The sequence below is a fragment of the Schistocerca gregaria genome, chromosome 2, assembly GCF_023897955.1.
Source record: "Schistocerca gregaria isolate iqSchGreg1 chromosome 2, iqSchGreg1.2, whole genome shotgun sequence".
NCBI classification, from domain to species: domain Eukaryota; kingdom Metazoa; phylum Arthropoda; class Insecta; order Orthoptera; family Acrididae; genus Schistocerca; species Schistocerca gregaria.
In genome coordinates, this window is record NC_064921.1 from 740,704,029 (window position 1) to 740,726,430 (window position 22,402).

A 22,402-nucleotide genomic window follows, 5' to 3' on the forward strand; every position below is an offset into this window, starting at 1 on the left:
TTAAGTGACGCATCAAAAATGTGGCAAAGGACTTTACTTATATGGCTGGAGCAGTATTTTAATAATTTGATAGACATGTTGTCAATTCCAGCAGAGTTTTTACTTTTCAGGGATTTAATAACTCTTTCAATTTCTTGAACAGAGACTGTTTTTACCTTCATGTGTTGTACTGAAAACCAGGTACTCTAGCTTTCAAAAGATTGATGGCTTGCTTCATGGACCCTTGTAAACCTATTTTTTCTGTTACTGTTAAAAAATTGTTGTTGAATGTGTCTGCAACTGTTTTTGGATCGCTAACAAGATTACCCTCACTTTTGATTTGGATATTTTCACTACAAACTGCATTTTTCCCCCGTTTCCTTCTTTACAAATTTCCAGATAGTTTTTACTTTATTGCTCGAGTTGTCAATTTCTACCTTCAAGCACATGTTCTTTGCTGCCAGAAGTGCAAATATAGTTACGAGCATTAAATCTCTTTTTCTCATTGTTACTTATTGAACTGTGTCGACTCTAATAGGTTATGGGCCCAGCGATGCACTTGGAATAAATATATCCATAATATAGTAGTGAGAAAGTATTGGAAAAGTTCCAAGTAGTCCATATGTGTGAAGTATGAGTTATCCTTACAAGGTAAATGCAACTCTCTTGTATTATTCTTTGGTATTGTTCTTTATGTTAAGAAACATCAAAATTTGTTAAAATGAGTGCGGCACAAATTCTGCAGATTGAAAGACTTATGGGTCGTTAAAACTATGCGATGTGGAAATTTGCAGTTGAAGCGTATTTATGTTTGGACTACCTGTGGGATGTAGTTGATGGAACAATGAAATCCACAGATCAGAGTTATTCAAGTAAGGATAGTAAAGCAAAATCAAAGTTGATGTTACTGGTTGATTCAGTGAATTATGTTCATGTTGAAAAAGCTGTGACAGCGAAAGAAGTCTAGGACAAATTACGAAGTGCATTTGAGGATGGAGGCCTTACAAGCAAATTAGTGTTATTACATGAGTTAATTACCACTCAGCGGGACAAATGCAAGAGTGTAGACAAATACTTCAGCAAAACTGACTGAGAAATGTTGAGTTTGAGATCGCTTACATATGGATAGGGACACTACTGCTGGCAGGATTGCCCAAAAGGTATGCGCCTATGATTATGGGGCTGGAAAGCTCAGGTATACCAATTACGGCTGACAGTATTAAAGAGAAAATCCTACAGGTTGTAAAGAGTACTTCGAGCTGTCGTGTTGGAGAAGGAAACTACATCTGTTCTTTATTCAAAAAACAAAAGGAAGAAATTAGTGATGCGTTATAAATGTCAGAAGAAGGGGCATATTGCCAGAAAAAGTAAATCCAAGGTCATACACACAGCAAAAGAGATATGTTGCCAATTGTCCAGAGAGAGAGGGACCAATAATAAAGGTAAGGCACTCTCGTGTTTTTATTCTTTTGAAGATGTAGGTGATTGTCAACTGGAATGGATTTTAGACTCAAGTGCATTTGTGCATATTGTTAAAGACAGATCTCTTCTTTATAATGTTAAAGATAAGACTCATATGGGAATATCTACTGTTGATGGCAGCAAGCTCCAATGTCATTTGGCTGGGAAACTACACATACATGTAAGTGTAAATAGTGAACCCAATACGGTTACAGCACATGATGTTCATTATGTAAAAATTGTTGCGACTAACCTACTGTCTGTAGGGGAAATTGTAAAGAAGGGAAATACGGTCACTTTTGACATGCACTGAGCAAGAGTAATCAGCGAAAATGGTAAAGTTATAAGCTCAGCAAGTAATGAAAGGGGTATTTTTAAGTTGGATACCATTGAACGTAAGCATAGAAATGTTAGTCACTCAGTATACTCAGCGAAAGTTTTTTTATGGCACTGCAGACTTGGACACCTAAATTGAAAGGGGCGTGTCTTTAATAAGGGATATGGTAAAGGGAACAGAGAATTATAGTGTATCCAAGGACCCTTGAGAGATATGCATAAAAGGAAAGTAAATCTGATGAGGTCTTACAGTTAATCCATACAGATGTATGTGGCCTGATGGAATGCAAATCCATTGGTGCGAGTTACTATATTCTTGTGTTTATTGATTATTATTCAAGATATACTCATGTTTATTTTCTTAGTTCCAAAGACCAAGTGAGTGACATTTTTGACGAATATCATAATATGGTCAAAAGATGGGCGGGAAAGAAGTTTGAGAACATCAGGTCTGATAACAGGAGAGAATATATTAACCAGAAATTGAAGACACTTCTGGCAAAAATGTGAATCAGGCATCAAACTACCATAAGGTACAGCCCATCTCAAAATGGGGTTGTCGAGAGGGCTAGTAGGACCATTGTTGAAAAAGCAAGGAGCATGATAACTGATGCTGGATTATCAAAAGATTTTTGGGCAGACACAGTATCAACGGCCTTATATTTGAACAATAGATCACCTACAAAAGCATTAAGGTATAGAACCCCCTATGAGATATGGGTAGGAAGGAAACCTGACCTAAGCAATATAAGTATTTTGGTGTGATGCAGTGGTGCACATTCCAAAATAGCTGAGAGAAAAATGGGATCCAAAAGCTAAAATGTATACTTTTGTAGGCTATTGTGAGAATTCAAAGGGCCACCAATTAATGGATGCATTGAATAAAAGGATAATTACAAGCAGAGATGTAGTATTCTTTGAAAATAGAAAGGACTCTGAAAAGGGCAAGACTCTAAGTTTACTGGATCTAGTTCCGAGAGTGAAACCTTATGTGAAGAAAGAGAAAGTGAAGAACAGAAAAAGTACAGTCAAAGGCAAATTGAGACTATTTATGATGACAGTGAGTTTGAGGACAAACAAAATGAAGAGAGCAATGTAAGGGTTTCTTCTCAGGTGCCAAAACCGAAAGAATATCTGGGTTTTGAGATGTATGCAGCCCAATCTTTTAATGATGAGCCAGCAACAGCAGAAGAAGCAATGAGCGGCTCGAACTCTCAAGATTGGAAAGAAGCAATGGAGATGGAATTGGAATCTTTATATCAGAATGAAACCTTTGAACGGGTAAAGATGGCACCAGATAAGAAACCATTACAGGCAAGATGGGTATTCACTTTGATGAGCCCCGAAAATTCATCACCAAGATATAAAGAATGACTTGTAATAAAAAGATATTCACAAACCAAGCGGTAGATTACAAAGAAACTTTTTCACCTGTAGTCAAGTATGCCTCATTGAGATATCAGTTAGCCTTGGCTGCAAAATGAAATTTAACATTTGGATGTAAAAACAGCGTATTTAAGTGGGAGGAGATGTATGTCATTCCACCAAGAGAAGTAATGAAAATCGGAGCATTACTAATTACCATTTTTGATCAGTCACATTTGAGAAGCCGCATAATTAGTTAAAAGTTGCACACAGCAGCATGTACTAGTATTAAGACCTATCAGAATAAATTTAAATGTCTATGCTATTACATATATTAAGGTAAAGATTAGATGCTAAATGTGTGTTTTTAAATATTGTTAATGATGTGAGAACCAGAAGTGTTATATCAGCTCTGAGTCCACAATTGGAAAGAGGGGAATTTTTCCCACAGGGAAGATGCCCTATTTGTCATTTCAGTGTACAGTTGAAATATATTTTAACTGTTCAAAGATTTGTATTTTATGCAAATGGTGCAAATTATTGTAATTTGTAGGATATTTGAATTAGACTTATTGGGTTTAGAGTCAATTTGTTCTGAAATTAAAACACGTTTCTCATGGTTCAGCTATGTTGTAAATATTATGTGTTCAAAATATATGAACTTTTTGAATCTGTTGACACAGGATAGTGAAAGTTGGAGGCACTTAGTGAGGGGAGGGGGGGGGGGGGGGGCGGGTGTTGCCCATTAGTTTGATGGTGAATGTTTTGTCGTGCCTGCTAATTACATGGACTGGTCCATTATAGGGTGGCTGTGGCGGCTTGCACACTGCATCTTGTCAGATAAAAACATAGTGACAATTGCATAGCTCATCAAACATGAATAGGTGACAGTTTGGCTGATCCCTTGGCACCACTGGACATAGCTGTCACATCTGTGTTCACAGATTATTCACAAGCTCTGACAGGTCAATGGATTCATCTCGTACACTGGCAAACAACTTACCAGGAAGGCATGTATGTTGACCATACGTGAGCTCAGCTGTAGCTGGTTAGTGGTCTTCTTACAGGGATGCGTGTAGGCCTAAGAGAACAATAGGTAGCGTCTCTGTCCACCATTATGAATTGAGGCTTTGCAGCAACGCTTTGATCTGTTGGTGCTTAAGTTCAAGGAAACTGTTTACAGCTGGATGATATGCTGTAGTTCTGATTTGCTTCATGCCAAGTAAGACAGCAAGTGCTTTGAAGAGATAGGGAGTGCTTTGAAGAGACAGGATTTTCTCTGCTGGTCCTCAGGGTACACAAAATAGGCGATCATCCCACGAAAGAATGCAGTTACCATATTTTCAGTGGGTATGTCAGTTATGCGAAAACTTCAGACCACCATGTATAACAGTCTATAGCTGTGATACTGTGAGTGTATCCTTCCACTGGCGAGAGATGTCCTATGAGATCTGTATGGACATGTTCAGATCATAGATTCAGAGGGCTGAAGCTTCTCAGTGGTGACATGACATGTCTGCCGATTTTATTCTTTTGCAACCCATATGTTGTCATACAAAGTGCTCACAATTCCTGTCCATATGAGACCAGATGAGTGCTTGCTTCACCATGTGTTTGGCTTGGAGCTTAGTGAAGGGCCTCAGCCAAAGACTTCATCGACTGTGTGATGGTCTTGGCTGCAGATTTCTAGACCTGCGTTATTGTGTGGTGATTTATAGGACTCCCCTTGAGAAGTCAGGGATGCACTGCACTAAGGAAGCAGCTACTCAGGTAGCAGAGAACTTTGTGGAGTGCACATCGTGTTTTTTTTTTTAGGCTAGACGGTAGTTTGAGATGCTCTGATGAACACTCACCACTCAGTACAGTGCAAGGGAGGTCAGACTGCATTCAGAGTAGACACTTCAAATGTCAAAATTTTATCAGTGAAATGTCAAATTGTTTATAACAAAGTTCCCGAATTTACTGCCCTCCAGGAAAGTTCTCATGCTCAGAGCTGTCTGAAACCTGAAGTAGAAAGCACTAAGATATTTAGCGAGTTGTGGAATGTATACCAGAAAGACTGATTAGCGGCCACAGGAGGGGGCGTGTTCATTGCAGTTGACAAAAATATTGTCTCTATTGATGTTGAAGTTGAGTGTGACAAAGAAGTTACCTGGCCACGTATAACAGGTGTAGGTGAAACCAAGTTAATTGTTGGATATTTTTACTAGGCACCCAATTCCACTGTGACGGTTCTAGAGTCATTCTAAGAATGTTTATGTTCAGTAGTGCATTAATATCCAGAGCATGCAATACTAGTTGGAGGCAGCTTTAACCTACCAAGTGTAGACTGGGATGTCAGTGGATTCATTGTGTGTGTGTGGGGGGGGGGGGGGGGGGGGGGTGCAAACAGACAGTCATGCAAATTACTGTTGAACACATTTTATGAAAACTGTCCATAGCAACTAGCTCGGCAGCCCACATGCAATGGAAATATCTTAGACTTTGTAGCTGCCGCGTGGGATTAGCCGAGCGGTCTAAGGCGATGCAGTCATGGACTGTGCGGCTGATACCGGTGGAGGTTCGAGTCCTCCTCCGGGCATGGGTGTGTGTGTTTGTCCTTAGTATAATTTAGGTTAAGTATTGTGTAAGCTTAGGGACTGATGACCTTAGCACTTAAGTCCCATAAGATTTCACAAACATTTGATTTGAACTTTGTAGCTACAAATAGACTGGACCTTATTGACAGTGTCAGTACAGAAACGAGGATTAGCAATCATGATGTCATTATACCAACTATGGTTACGTAAGTTAATAAATCAGTGAAGAAGGCTGGGAGAGTGTTTAAGCTAGCTAGAGCAGATAAGCAGTTGTTAGCATCTCACTTAGACAGTGAACTGACACCGCCTAGTTCCAGTAAGATGGATGTAGAGGAATTATGGACAAAGTTTAAGCAGGTTGTAAATTGTGGGCTTGAGAGTTATGTGCCTAATAACTGGACAAAAAATAGAAAAGACCTACTGTGGTTTAATAACAAATTTTCAAAGATGCTGAGGAAGCAGAGGCTGTTGCACTCATGGTTCCAAACAAAATGCACAAATAACAACAATCAAAGGTTAGTAGAGCATTGTGCTTCTGTGAAAAGATGTATGCGCAAAGCATACAACAACTACCACCATCATACTTTAGCAAAAGATCTCTCAGAGAACCAGAGAAAATTCTAGTTGAACATTTAATTGCTAAGTAGGTCTAAGGCTTCCATTCGGTCCCTGTTGACCAGTCTGGTGGGGCAGTTGAAGGTAGCAAAACAAAAGCTGAACTTTTAAATTCCATGTTCAAGAAAGAAGAAATGGTTCACACAGGAGAATCTTATAAACATACAATCATTTGACCATCAGACAGACTCCCATGCAGACGACACAGTAATAAGCATCCCTGGCCTAGAGAAACAACTGAAAGATTTGAAAGCACATAAATCACCAGTCCAGACAGAATCCCAATTCAGTTTTACAAAGAGCACGCTAGGGCATTGGCCTTCTACCTATCTTGCATTTATCATAAATGCCTCGCCCAGCACAAAGTTCCAAGAAACTGGAAAATTGCTTTGATGACTCCCGTATATAAGAAGGGTAAAAGATCAGACCCGCAAAGTTACATACCAATATCCCTAACCTGAGTGTGCTACAAAATCCTTGAACACATTCTCATTTTGAATATGACAAACTTTCTTGAGACTGAGAACATTATGTCTATGAATCAGCATGGTTTTAGAAAGCATCACTTGTGCGAAACTCAGCTTGTTCTTTTCCCACATGATATACTGCGAAGTATGGATGAAGGGCAACAGGCTGATCCCATATTTCTAGATTTCCAGAAAGCATTTGACGTGGTGTCCCATTGCATGCTGTTAATGAAGGTAAGAGCATGTGGAGTAAGTTCACAGATATGAGTCGCACGAAGACTTATTAAGTAATAGAAACTAGAATATTTTCCTCGACGGTGAGTGTTCATCAAAGACAAGGGTATTGTCAGAAGCGCCTGTGGCAAGTATGATATGATCACTGTTCTCTATAACCATAAATGATTTAGTGGACAGGGTGGGCAGAACTCTGTGGTTGTTTGCTGATGGTACTGTGGTATATGGTCAGGTGTCGAAGTTGAGTGACAGTACGAAGATATGCTGAGAAAAGGCTGCAATGTAAAATAAATGTTCTCTTTTTGTTTCAATTCATGCGAAGAAGAAAGAAACAATTACATTTCAACTCTGTAAAGAGACAATTAAGGATACTTCACAAGGGAAACTCCTCATTGCACCTCCCTCAGATTTAGTGGTAAGATGACTCAGTGATAGCCCATCAAAAACTGAACACAGATTAAGCATGAAAACAGGAAGAAGATGTAATGAAGTGTGAAAAAAGAAAAATAGAAACAGTGAATGGTCCAAGGTTAACAAATGCAACAGTGAGCACTATAAAATACCTACAGCATTGTGGTTAAGTTGTCAAGGTGTTTGTGTGCTAACGGGATGGCCTGGGTTCAAAGCTCTTTCATGACATTTATTTTTATTTATTTTCAGAAAATTATGAACTGTCCATCCAGGCATTGAAATGTTTGTTCTCTTTCTGTAGTCTTGGCAATTGTCATACTATACACTGATTATAGACTAAGAGTCATGGTATGAATACATTACCATCACAAGTAAATGTGATGAACACTGAGAGGAGGCGAGGTAGCACATAGCTGTCTCACAGAAATGAAAAATTCAGGAGTAAAAAAGTACAAAATAGAACACAATTTAAAAAACCTTAAAAATGTGTTTTTGACAGACCACAGGGAAGACTTTAATTGTGAATCTGTCGCATTCATTTGTTGCAGCTTATGTGACAAACTATTGTGTTTTCATTGCTTCCTTGGGAGTGGTCACATTCACGTTCATACAAACACCTTAATCAGGCAAGTAGGACTCTCACTCACTCACCAGGCATTCAAGTTAAGTGCATCAATAAGAGATTCCTATCACATAACATACATACTCTCACTAATGTCATGTTTGACATACCAGACATGTTTTCAGGTGGAGGATTCCGTTGACTTGTCATCAAATGTTTGCAGTTCCTATTCGAAAGCCACTTCTCTTCATCTGCTAATAGAGCAGTTGTGCAGAATCAGCTTTCATTGTAGACCCCTTCCTTACACCTCGCTGTTGCAAATGGATGTTACACCATGACACAGATATAAATTTGAATACAGCAAATAGTGGAAAAAAGAGAAAATGCTATATGTTGTACTTGGGCCGTTTTTTTGGGGGGGGGGGGGGAGGAGGGGGGGAATACCCAGATTGTATATTGAAATGAGGCTCTTGGTGGAAATTCAGTGGAAAGTAATTGAAACCACAATTAAATTGGTTGTGCCTGAAGAGAAGGCCATCTTCATTCTCAGGGTCCCTGCGATGCCAGCAAAGTCACTTTTTCCATTAAAGGGTGATCAATTTGAAGATTGTCAACTATCCATAAACGTGAAACTTCCTGGCAGGTTAAAACTGTGTGCCGGGCCGAGACTCAAACTCGGGACCTTTGCCTTTCGCAGGCAACTGCTCTACCAACTGAGCTACCCAAGCACGACTCACGCTTTGTCCTCACAGCTTTACTTCTGCCAGTACCTTGTCTCCTACCTTCCAAACTTTACAGAAGCTCTCCTGCGAACCTTGCAGAACTAGCACTCCTGAGAGGAAGGATATTGCGGAGACATGGCTTAGCCACAGCCTGGGGGATGTTTCCAGAATGAATTTTCACTCTGTAGCGGAGCGTGCACTGATATGAAACTTCCTGGCAGATTAAAACTGTGTGCCGGACCGACACTCGAACTCGGGACCTTTGCTTTTCACGGGCAAGTGCTCTACCAACTGAGCTACCCAAGCACGACTCACGCCCCGTCCTCACTGCTTTATTTCTGCCAGTACCTTGTCTCCTACCTTCCAAACTTTACAGAAGCTCTCCTGCGAACCTTGCAGAACTAACACTCATGAAAGAAAGGATATTGCGGAGACATGGCTTAGCCACAGCCTGGGGGATGTTTCCAGAATGAGATTTTCACTCTGCAGCGGAGTGTGCGCTGATATGAAACTTCCGCAGGAGAGCTTCTGTCAAATTTGGAAGGTAGGAGACGAGGTATTGGCGGAAGGGAGAAGAATTATATGCGATTATCTCCTTATAATGTTTTGTGGGTAAACATTAAACACTATGAAATTTACTTTTCAACTGGTACAATGCAATAGCAACCAACTACATACCTAATGGTTCCATGTGTTAGTCAGTAGTTCAAAGGTGGTGGCTAGAGGGCTGTTTTACTGAACATGTGCTACAATATTCATCTCTTAGCTGAATTATAATTATGATCCTTGATGATACGTAGGTCTTCACAGATTTAAAAGCAGTGGTGCATATTACCTGTGTTAGGAGCTTGAATAGCAAAGTCTTCACTTGACTGCCTGCTGAATACAACATGTTGTGAATGGTAGGTTCAAGTCAGATGCTGGCCCCTTGTGCCATCTGAAAAAAATTTGATATTTTGTGGGCTGGAGCTACCAGAAGTTGCCCATATTTCCTTCAGTAAATTCAAATTTTAGAACCCTATAATAATTGCTCAAGGTAAACAAATCTGCCACAGCTGTAAAATACTTTCATTGACCAAAATCTTGCACAAAAGAAGTCACAGTACACTACCATGGTTTTGGGGTCTTAGCCCCCATCATCGAATGTGAAGTAAAAAAACAGTTGTAACCTACTCCATTTAAACATTAAGAAATTTTTAAAAATTTACATTTAAAAACAAAAAAATCTGATAAAATGATTATAAAATAGCCTGCCTAACAGTAGTAGGACGTCACGTACATGCCCAAACAACTAGCAGGTATACATGATCTATAGGTGAACCATCAAATAACATCCAAAATTTTGGCTGCGAAGAACCCCAACTTTCATTCGCTGCCTGTGAAAATGCCCCTTATACCAAACTCGCCACTGGGAATGTATTCAGTCTATGAAAATAAAGTCATCCTAGGACATTAGGTAGAAGTCACAAGCTAGCCCAAAGTTAACACTGGTACAGTGCGCCCATGTGACCCATGCGGCTATAGCAAGGAGACTGAGCAGTATCAGTGTGGGATGTTTACGTGGTAAACACCATGAAAGGGATGCATAGCACAGCGCCTTTACCATGATTATGACGCACAGCATTACTGCTCAGTCTGCTTGCTGTAGCCACACAGGTCACACAGCATTTGGTAAGTGTTGGCCATGAAAGAAGGCATTTTCTTGTGGCTCACTGTGTCAGATTGTAAGCTTATTGGCTCTTTCTGCAGTGCAAGGTCATTACTTAGTTCAACTTTGGGCTAGCTCATGACTCCCACCTCTAGTCCTATGGTGGCTTTACTTCTATAGACAGCATTCATTTCCAGTGACAACTTTGGGACAAGAGCCATTTTTGCAGGCTGTGACAAGAAGTTATGTTTCTTTGTAGCCACAATTTTGGATGTTATTTGATAGCCCATCTATGGTAGATGTTTTCCTACTAATTGTTTGGGCATGGACATAATGTCGAACTACTTCTAAGTAGGTGATTTTTTTCTTAATAATTTTATCTGATTTTGAGTTTCAAATGTTAATATTTAATTTTTTTAAATTTATTAATTGTTTAATGGACTAGATTTACAGCTGTTGTTTTACTTCTGATTTCGGATACACCTCATGATGGGGCTAAGACCCCAAAACCCTGGTAATGTATACTGACTTCTGTTGTGCAAAACTTTGGTTAATAAAAGTATTCTACAACTGTGACATATTTGTTTACCATAAACACGTTGCAGAACAGTTGTGGCCCACATAGATATTAATGTGCTAAATGTAGTTGTGATGTTTTAAAGCAGTCATTCTTCTATCCTTCAGGCAGTGTGAGTAGTTGTACCAGTGAATATTTTAAATGTGAATGTGATCAGTAACAACACTATTTGTTTTTCAAAGGTCAGCCAGATGAGGAATATTCCTGTGGCTCTTGTACATTTCCTTAATCACCCTAAAGTAAGATTGGCTGGACTCAACATTAAGAGGTATAGTATTAAAATTTGTTGTGAGCTCTTTAGGCTGAAATATGTGATTAAATTCCTTTATATTTTCCAGTAAATATAAAATCTTTATAAGGCCAACAGAAACTCCCTTTTTTCTGGGGTGTTCTGTATAAAGCTGCAGAATCTAGATGTGATGTGTAATATACGTCTCACAATAATGGTATATTGTATACAGTCAACTAGGTAAATTATACACTAAAGACCAAAACATTACTCCCATCTACTTAATAGCTTGTTTGTCTGTTTTTGGAACGAAGTGAGGACATGGAGACTACCAATGACCTAGTGTAGCAAAAACATGATTCACCCAATGAGCGAACATGTTTCCATTGACCAACGGTCAAATCCAGATGGTCCCATGCCCACTGCAATTATAATTGATGATGTTGTTGGGTCGACATGTGAAAGCATAGGGGTGTCTGCTGCAGAGCTCCGTGTTCAGCAGTGTGCTCTGAAATGCTTGTATGTGCATCAGCATTGTGCTCTTTTGGCAGAGATACCATAGACCATGATCTATCCTACTTTACAGAGCAGACACGCCTCCAGACCACATGTTCTGTTAAGAGTGGTGGACATTCAACGATTTAGCGCTTATTGGTAGTTTCATGTCCTCCTACCTCTTTCCGTTGAGGATCACAACAGACTCTGCATAATAATAATCTGCCATTTGTCAAAGACACTTATCTCAATGGATTTCCCCATTTGCACCCCATATTTTCACTAGGGTGAGCCCCCATCCAAGTCCGCTCCACTTGCATACTTTTGTTATTGCATCACATGCCTGAAATGTCACCAGGTGGTATCCAACATTGCAGTGGCATTGGTCGTAATATTTTGGCTCATCAGTGTATAGTACTGTAAAGCATGCTTTGATTACCTGTATTGTTCAATTGGTGGCATAGTGTAAATTCAGAGCCAGCTAATGATCCAGAACACAACTCTGATTGGTCTCTGTTTGCTTGATTATGATTTATTTTTGTATGCATTTATGTGGAGGAATCTTTGATAACTTATGATGTTTCCAGAGCAATTCACACTCATGTTGTCGAGGCCAAGTTGACTGTTACATCCAGCCAATACTACAAATGAGCATGTTATAAATCACAGTTCACCTAAATTCTGATCACAGATTATAACAGCCAAGGACGTAGCCCAAGGGGGCGGGGGGGGGGGGGGGGGGGGGGGAGGGTTGCTGGGGATCAGATGCCCCTCTCCCCCTCCTAATCACCTAAATTAATTACACAAGACCTAGCTGTTGTGTGATGAAATTGAATGATATAAGAGGCAGTCAAAAAGTTTCCATTTGATGGCGTTACTGCAGAGTAAATGAAATGTAGCAGGACTCCAATATGTGTATATAAGCACCGGCTTGTAGGCAAAAGGTCAGTCTGGCATTTGGATCTTTCCAAAGTGCATGTGGTAAATGCGGAAACGTGAACTATGACGACGTTACTGCCAAATGCATCCAAACACGACCAACATGCTGTTATTCTTTTATTGGCTGCTGAATGACAGATACTGGTAGACAACCATTGGAGAATGAAGAATATGTGTGGGGCAACATGTCTGTCAGAAAGCACCACTCTGGAATGGCGTGACGGGGTGCTGCTGCTTCATGACAATGCACACCCTCATATTGCAAAATATAAAGAAGAAGTTACGCCAACTTGAGTGGGAGACACTAGAGTACCCGCCATTAGTTCTGATCTCTCCTAATGCCATTGCCATGCTTTTGATCCCTTAAAAAAAGGCCTTGAAGGGTTGACAATGCCTGTTAGACGAGGATGTGCAGCAGGCAGTTACGGACTTCTTGACATAGCAGAACATGGTGTTTTACCAAACGGGTATCTTAAACATGGTGCTTTGGTGGGATGATTGTCCCAGGGCCCCAAGACGAGTTTGCCTAAGTGGCATACTGATTCTGGACTGCACAGCCATTGAATGGAAACGCCTTGATCGTCCCTTTTGTTCTGATTTTCACACTATCGATAGGCAACATGGCTATTGATAGATTTTAATTATCGATATATTGATAGCTTTATTGGCTTTCACCTATCCCTACTTTAGCCAAGACCAACTGTTTTACCTTGTTGGCCTTATTTGACTTCGGTTTTTGTTTTGTTAATCATTTCAGTTCTTAGTTGCAGTGTAATGTAACGTAAGTGCCGCCATTTATTATTTTTGTGCAGTTGGCTGTTCTCATAGCTTATAATTACAGAAAGAAGAAAACTGATTTTGATTCATCCATTAGTGTTATGATAAATATATGCTCTGCTCCATTAGCCTAATAACCTATCTTTAGTAGTTTAATGTTAGCAGTGGAGTTGTTATTTGTGGACTGGTAGAACTTGAAATGTTGAAATATTTAAGTATTCCACAAGGCAGCGGAGTGGCAAACATCATTGCTAATAACATTAAGCAAAAATCAGTGCACAAAAGTACAACAGGATTTGACTACGTTGTCCAACGATTGTGCTGATCAACAAAAATATCACCCAAGTGCTGAGGTTTCATTTCTTTAAAAAATTTGCTCATAATTCCATCACTATTATCCCAAATCTGGTCATCCAGGTTGTACTCAAGTATGTTTCCAATTCGGAATGATGGAGACTGGTTTGCAAAGAGCAGAAGGGGTATTTGATGACAATACATTCTTTATCTTGTTTGTTTGTAAAAGATTTTTTCAGTGGGCTGCTTGAATTCATACGAGCTGATTGCGCTGTGTTGGCTCATCGTTAGTTGTGATGATAGCTTCCACTCTCTCAGGCACACGTTCAGTCAGGTCCTGGGAGGTTTCTTGGGGAATGGCAGCCCATTCTTAGGCATTCCAAAACATCCCAAAGGTGTTCTATTTCTATAGGATTCAGGTCAGGACTATGTGCAGGCCAGGCCATTGCAGGGATGCTATTGTCGTGTAACCACTCTGCCACAGGCCTTGCATTATGAAAAGGTGCTCGATTGTGTTGAAAGAGAGCAATCACCATCCCTGAATTGCTCTTCAACAGTGGGAAGCATGAAGCTGCTTAAAACATCAATGAAGGGCTGTGCTGTGATAGTGCCACACAAAACAACAAGGGGTGCAAGTGCCCTCCATGAAAAACATGACCACACCAAACCACCACCGCCTCTGAATTTTACTGTTGGCACTACACACACTGGCAGATGACGTTCACTGGGCATTCGCCATACCCATACCCTGCCATCGTATCGTCACATTGTGTAGCATGATTTGTCACTCTACACAACATTTTTCCACTGTTCAGTCGTCCAATTTTTACAGTCCTTACACCACACGATGCATCGTTTGGCATTTACCAGCATGATGTGTGGCTTATGAGCAGCTGCTCGACCATGAAATCCAAGTTTCTCACCTCCCGCCTAACTGTCATAGTACTTGCAGTGGATCCTGATGCAGTTTGGAATTCCTGTTGATGATCCGGATGATGTCTGCCTATTACACATTATGACCCGCTTCAGCTGTCTGTGGTCTCTGTCAGTCAACAGACGAGGTCGGGCTGTATGCTTTTGTGCTGTATGTGTCCCTTCAAGTTTCCACTTCACTATCAAATCAGAAACAGTGGACATAGGGATGTTTAGGAGTGTGGAAATCTCGCATACAGACGTATGACACAAGTGACACCCAATCACCTGACCAAGTTTGAAGTCCATGAGTTCCGCAGAGCACCCAATTCTGCTCTTTCACGATGTCTAATGACTACTGAGGTCGTTGATATGGAGCACCTGGCAGCAGATGGCAGCACATTGCACCTAATATGAAAAAATTTTTTTGGGGTTGTCCGGATACTTTTGATCAGATAGTGAATTGAGGAAGATGAGATGCTTTGATGTGCTGAAGAAATTCTGACTTTGGTTCAGACAAGTCATAAGTTTGAATACGGGACTGTAGGAAGAAGATAATCATTGTTGAAACAGTTATGAGCCCATTTCACTTTATACATTATTCACATTATTCAACCCAACATTAAGATTCTTCTGCTCTGTGGTAGTCAACCTTATATTAGAAGACTGAGCTGTGTTTTGTTAGCAATGAAGTAATACATTATATTCATATTTTAATTCATTTGTCAGTAGAGTGAAGTTATCATATTGCCAAACAAATATTTTGCTTTATTTTATCCATAGTTGTCAGTGTTTGTCCTGTGACTGTATTACTTTAGTAAAATAAGGAGAAACCACCTTCAGTCACAGTTGTGATTTTGTTTCAATGCATGATGCATTTCGAGCCCTGGGGACTCACCTTCAATGTGCTTTAACAGTCTGCATCTGTGTGTTTTTTTTCCTCTCTCAGATTTTAGTGAATTCTGGTGCTGGTAAGTTTACAATAGTATATTACAAAGTGGCACACTGTGAATATAAGTTTACAAAACTAAGACAAATTGAAAAATACCGTGCTGTTTCCAGTAGTGGATAGATGATTTAAAGCACAGTATGAGTAAACATACCTATACATAAGAACATACATATACATAAGAGTATAAATGCAAAGAAACATGTTTACTTACACTGTGCTTCAAAACCATCTGTCCAGTACTGGAAATATAAAGTTATCTTTTGATTTGTCGTAGTTTTGTAAACTTATATTCACGGTGTGCCACTTTGTAATATACTATTGTAATCTTACCAGGACTAGAATTAACCTTAGATGCTCAATGACACTGGAGATTGGAGGTCTGTCCAGACAACCAACATAAAGATAGCTAACTGGAAGTCTGAAAGAGCTACAGACCTCGGTTTGCAAATAATCAGACAAAGGCAAGACTTGAATAACTACGACCTTTAGTCGCTCATCTGAACAAGAATTGTATAATGACTTGAATAAAAGTACACTACTCCTGATTGAAAAGTCCCATGGAGTGAACTATGTGGCTATGTGTGAGTGCGAACAGATCTAGAGCAAATACTAAAAGTTCAAGCCCAAGGCCTGACCTTTGCAGACGTCCCTCCTGGACCGCTGCCTGTACTGAAATCTCTCGCAAGCTACACTGCCCCACCTTTTATCTATGCAACAGGCTGTGTTGTCCCTTCCACATTGGCACTTCTGGCCACCACACTTTGGGGCCTTATATGTGACTGTATATGGTCCCCACCACCACCTTGCTGTGCCTTTCAGCTTCTTCACATGAGCTCATCTGATGGTGTCATGAGTCCATGTTACATTGCCAGCCAACACCCAAGCCATCGCCCTTCCTGTGATGTCACCTTTGTACTCCGAGTAATTTGTAGAAAAGCTTATTCTTTCTGGCTTCTGTTCGTTGCATTTTCTAAGCACCTAAAAATAAGCCCCCAGGACTCGAAATGCATCATGGATTGAAATAGAACCTCAACTGTGACTGAAGGCAATTGTTCTTTATTTTTGACAAAAATATTTAATTGAACAGTTATTATATGTTTTACTTTTTTAGGTAGAGATTCTCCAGCTTAAATTAAAAGACAAAATACTATTTGCGTGAATGTTTCCCAAAAGCAAATTATCTACATAAAATAAATAAATAAATGTGTTTTGAGAATAGAATGAAATAATACGAGCCTTTCTAAGGTCTTCTTTAAGAAATCAGACCCCTCCTCCCCCCCCCTCCCCCCCTTTTGACAAAATCCTGGCTATTTGCTTGTAACAGCTGGTGAAATTACTAGTTGAATGATGGCAATCACTGGTCAGTTCTGTGTATATTAAGCAAGTACAAAAACTGATTGTGCAAATTTCTTGCAGTAACTTAATTACATGTGCAAAATTTTAAAACTGAAAATGGATGGATAGGACCAGCAGGCACTAATGATACAAACATTATGTGATTATTATAAATAATTTTTATTGAAAGATCCCAATATGGCATTGGTCATTAGGAAAAGTTGTTGTTGTTCAAATTTTATCACTGACACACACAAGTTTCAGTGTATAAATTATGTAAAGTAAGGTATCTCGGACCAAGTATTTAATAATGTTGATCATATTGAGCACCTCAGCAGACACTAATGTTAATGTTCAATGTAAACCACCTCAGCTGTATTAATACACAATTATTGCAGTATTACTGGTTTCATTCATAGAACCTTAGCACAATTTGACAACATGAAGTTGTTCTATGTATGAAACCGTTCATAACATGTAATAATACTGCTGAGGTGGTTTTCATTAATCAGTAATAAATATTTAAACCTTGATTGTGTAATATCATTCTTTCTGTTACAAAACTACTGCTGCTTTGTAGGAACTCTGTTGTTTTGCTAATCTTTTCCAGTTTTTGAGATGATAAGTTTGTTTGCTCTTTGTCATATGCTTAATGAAAAAAATGCAACAGTTAATGTTTCTTGTTAAATTGTATATTGTCACTTTGCCTGTACTGAAGTCAGATTCAGAGTTTGGTTGAGTGTTAATTAATCCCAACACCATTCTAGCTTTACATTATCAATCATTGCAGTATGTTCCCTGTACAGGATAATGTTGTTTGGCTTGAGTATAGGTGTAACAGTATGTATTGTCCAATTTTTAATATAGTTATCCTGGCATTATCTTTCATTGAATATTTGCAATAAGTCTCTTACAACTTACCAAGATAGATAACTAATCCTTGGTTAATATATTTGTCAACATCAGATTATTGAAATTTAAATGCATTGCTTTCTGTTTTATCTGTTCTTTGAAAAGCAAGAGGAGAAAAATTTGTATTGTCGCTCATGTCTGTCTTTATAGGCCTCCGTTGCTGCAGCAAAAAGCATTGATTTTCTCTTTATATATGTCATACTAAGCAGTGAGCTGTAAGCTATACAGTATCTCTCCTTTTTCTTTTTCAAAACCATCTTAATGTCATTTTATGACTTCAGCATTGGAGGGCAAGGGACATACATACTGCTATCTAAATTAATATAATTTTTACTTTTTGCCATCTGACTACCATTGAATGAATCACAATTTTCGTGCCATACGCGTTTCTGCAAGGTATCTTCAGTGGCCTGGAATGTGTACATATTTTTGCTATATAGTTTACATTTTGGTCAGTATACCTATAGGTTATAAACAGTTCTGGTGGTTCTTTTTTTTTTTTTTTTTTTGATATTATGTAGTAATATTTTTGAACTGTTCTTATAGGTTGCATGGACAAGTTACTACATATTACTTTCCTGTTCCATTTTTATTGTTGTTCCCTGCTCATATACTGTTCCATCGAAGTAAAACATCTTCATCAGAATAGATTTTACAATTGCAACACAAATTACTTAAATAACCTCTCCTTTGGATGAGTAATTCATGTGCACTTTCAGGAGAATAAATGTTATAAATGATGGATTCTACATCAATTTGTGCATGAGATTGTCTGTTTAATGTTGTTCATTACTTTACAAATTGATTGTATTAAAGAATTGTGTGTTAAATCATTTGGTGTCTATTTGTGTATAATGTCATTCTTGTAAGAAGTTGTCTCCTCTTTCTACTTGAGCATTCAGACTAGTAATGTCTCTCAACATTCTCTTGTAATTTCCATATATAACGTCAGTATTACCATTTATCACTTTTCTTGTGTAAATGTGTTTTGATAGTGTTTTATGATGCTGTTATGATTCTAATGTGATGCACAGCAGGTTGTCAGTATGTTTGTTACTGCTAATTGATTACAAACTAATTAATCTTGTAATTAAAGTACTTTTAAAAGATACCACACCTTTGCTTTAAATGTTAACATCCCAACTCAATTTTCATGTCTGTGACACTCTCTGCCCTTCTGTGTGATAATAAAAAACAGGCTGCCCTTTTGGAACTTCTTTGATATCCCCTGTCAGTGCTATATGCTAAGGATCTCATACCATGCAGCAGTACTCCAGAGGAGATTGGACAAATGTAGTATAGGCAGTATCTTGCATCTTCTAATTGTTGTTGTTGTTGTTGTTGTTGTTGTTGTTGTCTTCAGTCCTGAGACTGGTTTGATGCAGCTCTCCATGCTACTCTGTCCTGTGCAAGCTGCTTCATCTCCTAGTACTTACTGCAACCTACGTCTCTCTGAATCTGCTTAGTGTATTCATCTCTTCGTCTCCCTCTATGATTTTTACCCTCCACGCTGCCCTCCAACGCTAAATTTTTGATTCATCTCTTCGTCTCCCTCTGATTTTTACCCTCCACGCTGCCCTCCAACGCTAAATTTGTGATTCATCTCTTCGTCTCCCTCTATGATTTTTACCCTCCACGCTGCCCTCCAACGCTAAATTTGTGATCCCTTGATGCCTCAGAACGTGTCCTACCAACCAGTCCCTTATTCTTGTAAAGTTGTGCCACAAACTTCTCTTCTCCCCAAATCTTTTCAATACCTCCTCATTAGTTATGTGATCTACCCATCTAATCTTCAGCGTTCTTCTGTAGCACCACATTTCGAAAGCTTCTACTCTCTTCTTGTCCAAACTATTTATCGTCCATGTTTCACTTCCTTACATGACAACTTCCTGACACTTAAATATATGTTAACAAATTCCTCTTCTTCAGAAACGCTTTCCTTGCCATTGCCAGTCTACATTTTATATCCTCTCTACTTCGACCATCATCAGTTATTTTGCTCCCCAAATAGCAAAACTCCTTTACTACTTTAAGTGTCTCATTTCCTAATCTAATTCCCTCAGCATCACCCGACTTAATTTGACTACATTCCATTATTCTCATTTTGCTTATGTTCATCTTATATCCTCCATTCCGTTCAACTACTTTTCCAAGTCCTTTGCTGTCTCTGACAGAATTACAATGTCATCGGCGAACCTCATAGTTTTTATTTCTTCTCCATGGACTTTAATACCTACTCTGAATTTTTCTTTTGTTTCCTTTACTGCTTGCTCAATATACAGATTGAATAACATCGGGCACAGGCTACAACCCTGTCTCACTCCCTTCCCAACCTCTACTTCCCTTTCATGCCCCTCAACTCTTATAATTGCCATCTGGTTTCTGTACAAATTATAAATAGCCTTTCGCTCCCTGTAATTTACCCCTGCCACCTTTAGAATTTGAAAGAGAGTATTCCAGTCAACATTGTCAAAAGCTTTCTCTAAGTCTACAAATGCTAGAGACATAGGTTTGCCTTTCCTTAGCCTTCCTTCTAAAATAAGTCGTAAGGTCAGTATTGCCTCGCGTGTTCCAACATTTCTACGGAATCCAAACTGATCTTCCCCGGGGTCGGCTTCTACCAGTTTTTCCATTCGTCTGTAAATAATTCGCGTTAGTATTTTGCAGCTGTGACCTATTAAACTGATAGCTCGGTAATTTTCACATCTGTCAACACCTGCTTTCTTTGGGATTGGAATTATTATATTCTTCTTGAAGTCTGAGGGTATTTCGCCTGTCTCATACATTTTGCTCACCAGATGGTAGAGTTTTGTCAGGACTGGCTCTCCCAAGGCTGTCAGTAGTTCTAATGGAATGTTGTCTGCTCCCGGGGCCTTGTTTCGACTCAGGTCTTTCAGTGCTCTGACAAACTCTTCACGCAGTATCGCATCTCCAATTTCTTCATCTACATCCTCTTCCATTTCCATAATATTGCCCTCAAGTACATCGCTCTTGTATAGACCCTCTATATACTCCTTCCACGTTTCTGCTTTCCCCTCTTTGCTTAAAACTGGGTTTCCATCTGAGCTCTTGAGATTCATACAAGTGGCTCTCTTTTCTCCAAAGGTCTCTTTAATTTTCCTGTAGGCTGTATCTATCTTACCCCAAGTGAAATAAGCCTCTACATCCTTACATTTGTCCTCTAGCCATGCCTGCTTAGCCATTTTGCACTTCCTGTTGATCTCATTTTTGAAACATTTGTATACCTTTTTGCCTGCTTCATTTACTGCATTTTTATATTTTCTCCTTTCATCAACTAAATTCAATATTTCTTATGTTACCCAAGGATTTCTACTAGCCCACATCTTTTTACCTACTTGATCCTTTGCTACCTTCACTACTTCATCCCTCAGAGCTACCCATTCTTCTTCTACTGTATTTCTTTCCCCCATTCCTGTTCCCTTATGCTCTCCCTGAAACTCTGTACAACCTCTGGTTTAGTCAGTTTATCCAGGTCCTATCTCCTTAGATTCCCACCTTTTTGTAGTTTCTTTAGTTTTAATCTACATTTCATAACCAATAGATTGTGGTCAGAGTCCACATCTGCCCCTGGAAATGTCTTACAATTTAAAACCTGTTTCCTAAATCTCTGTCTTACCATTATATAATCTATCTGAAACCTTCTAGTATCTCCAGGGTTCTTCCATATATACAACCTTCTTTCATGATTCTTGAACCAAGTGTTAGCTATGATTAAGTTATGCTCTGTGCAAAATTCTACCAGACGGCTTGCTCTTTAATTTCTGCCCCCCAATCCTTATTCCCCCACTATGTATCCTTCTCTCCCTTTTCCTACTCTCGAATTCCAGTCACCCATGACTATTAAATTTTCATCTCCCTTCACTACCTAAATAATTTCTTTTATCTCATCATACATTTCATCAATTTCATCATCATCTGCAGAGCTAGTTGGCATATAAACTTGTACTACTGTAGTAGGCATGGGCTTCGTGTCTATCTTGGCCACAATAATGCGTTCACTATGCTGTTTGTAGTAGCTTTCCCGTACTCCTATTGTTTTATTCATTATTAAACCTACTCCTGCATTACCCCTATTTGATTTTTTATTTATAACCCTGTATTCACCTGACCAGAAGTCTTGTTCCTCCTGCCACCGAACTTGACTAATTCCCACTATTTCTAACTTTAACCTATCCATTTCCCTTTTTAAATTTTCTAACTTACCTGCCAGATTAAGGGATCCGACATTCCACGCTCTGATCCATAGAACGCCAGTTTTCTTTCTCCTGATAACAACGAGCTCCTGAGTAGTCCCCGCCCGGAGATCCGAATGGGGGACTATTTTACCTCTGGAATATTTTACCCAAGAGGACACCATCATCATTTAACCATACAGTAAAGCTGCATGCCCTCGGGAAAAATTACGGCTGTAGTTTCTCCTTGCTTTCAGCCGTTCGCAGTACCAGCACACCAAGGCCGTTTTGGCTATTGTTACAAGGCCAGATCAGTCAATCATCCAGACTGTTGCCCCTGCAACTACTGAAAAGGCTGCTGCCCCTCTTCAGGAACCACACATTTGTCTGGCATCTCAACAGATACCC

At 39.3% G+C, this 22,402-nt stretch overlaps 1 protein-coding gene across 2 annotated transcripts in view; it reads left to right on the top strand.

Moving 5' to 3' along the window:
* The window catches only part of LOC126334911 (Werner Syndrome-like exonuclease), a 69,161-nt gene that overhangs the window by 11,082 nt on the left and 35,677 nt on the right, over positions 1 to 22,402 (top strand). For both annotated transcript variants that reach the window (XM_049997627.1, XM_049997625.1), the window contains one exon: positions 11,139 to 11,224. In XM_049997627.1, the coding sequence (XP_049853584.1) occupies positions 11,139 to 11,224 (86 nt within the window). The remainder of the gene's footprint in view (positions 1 to 11,138; positions 11,225 to 22,402) is intronic.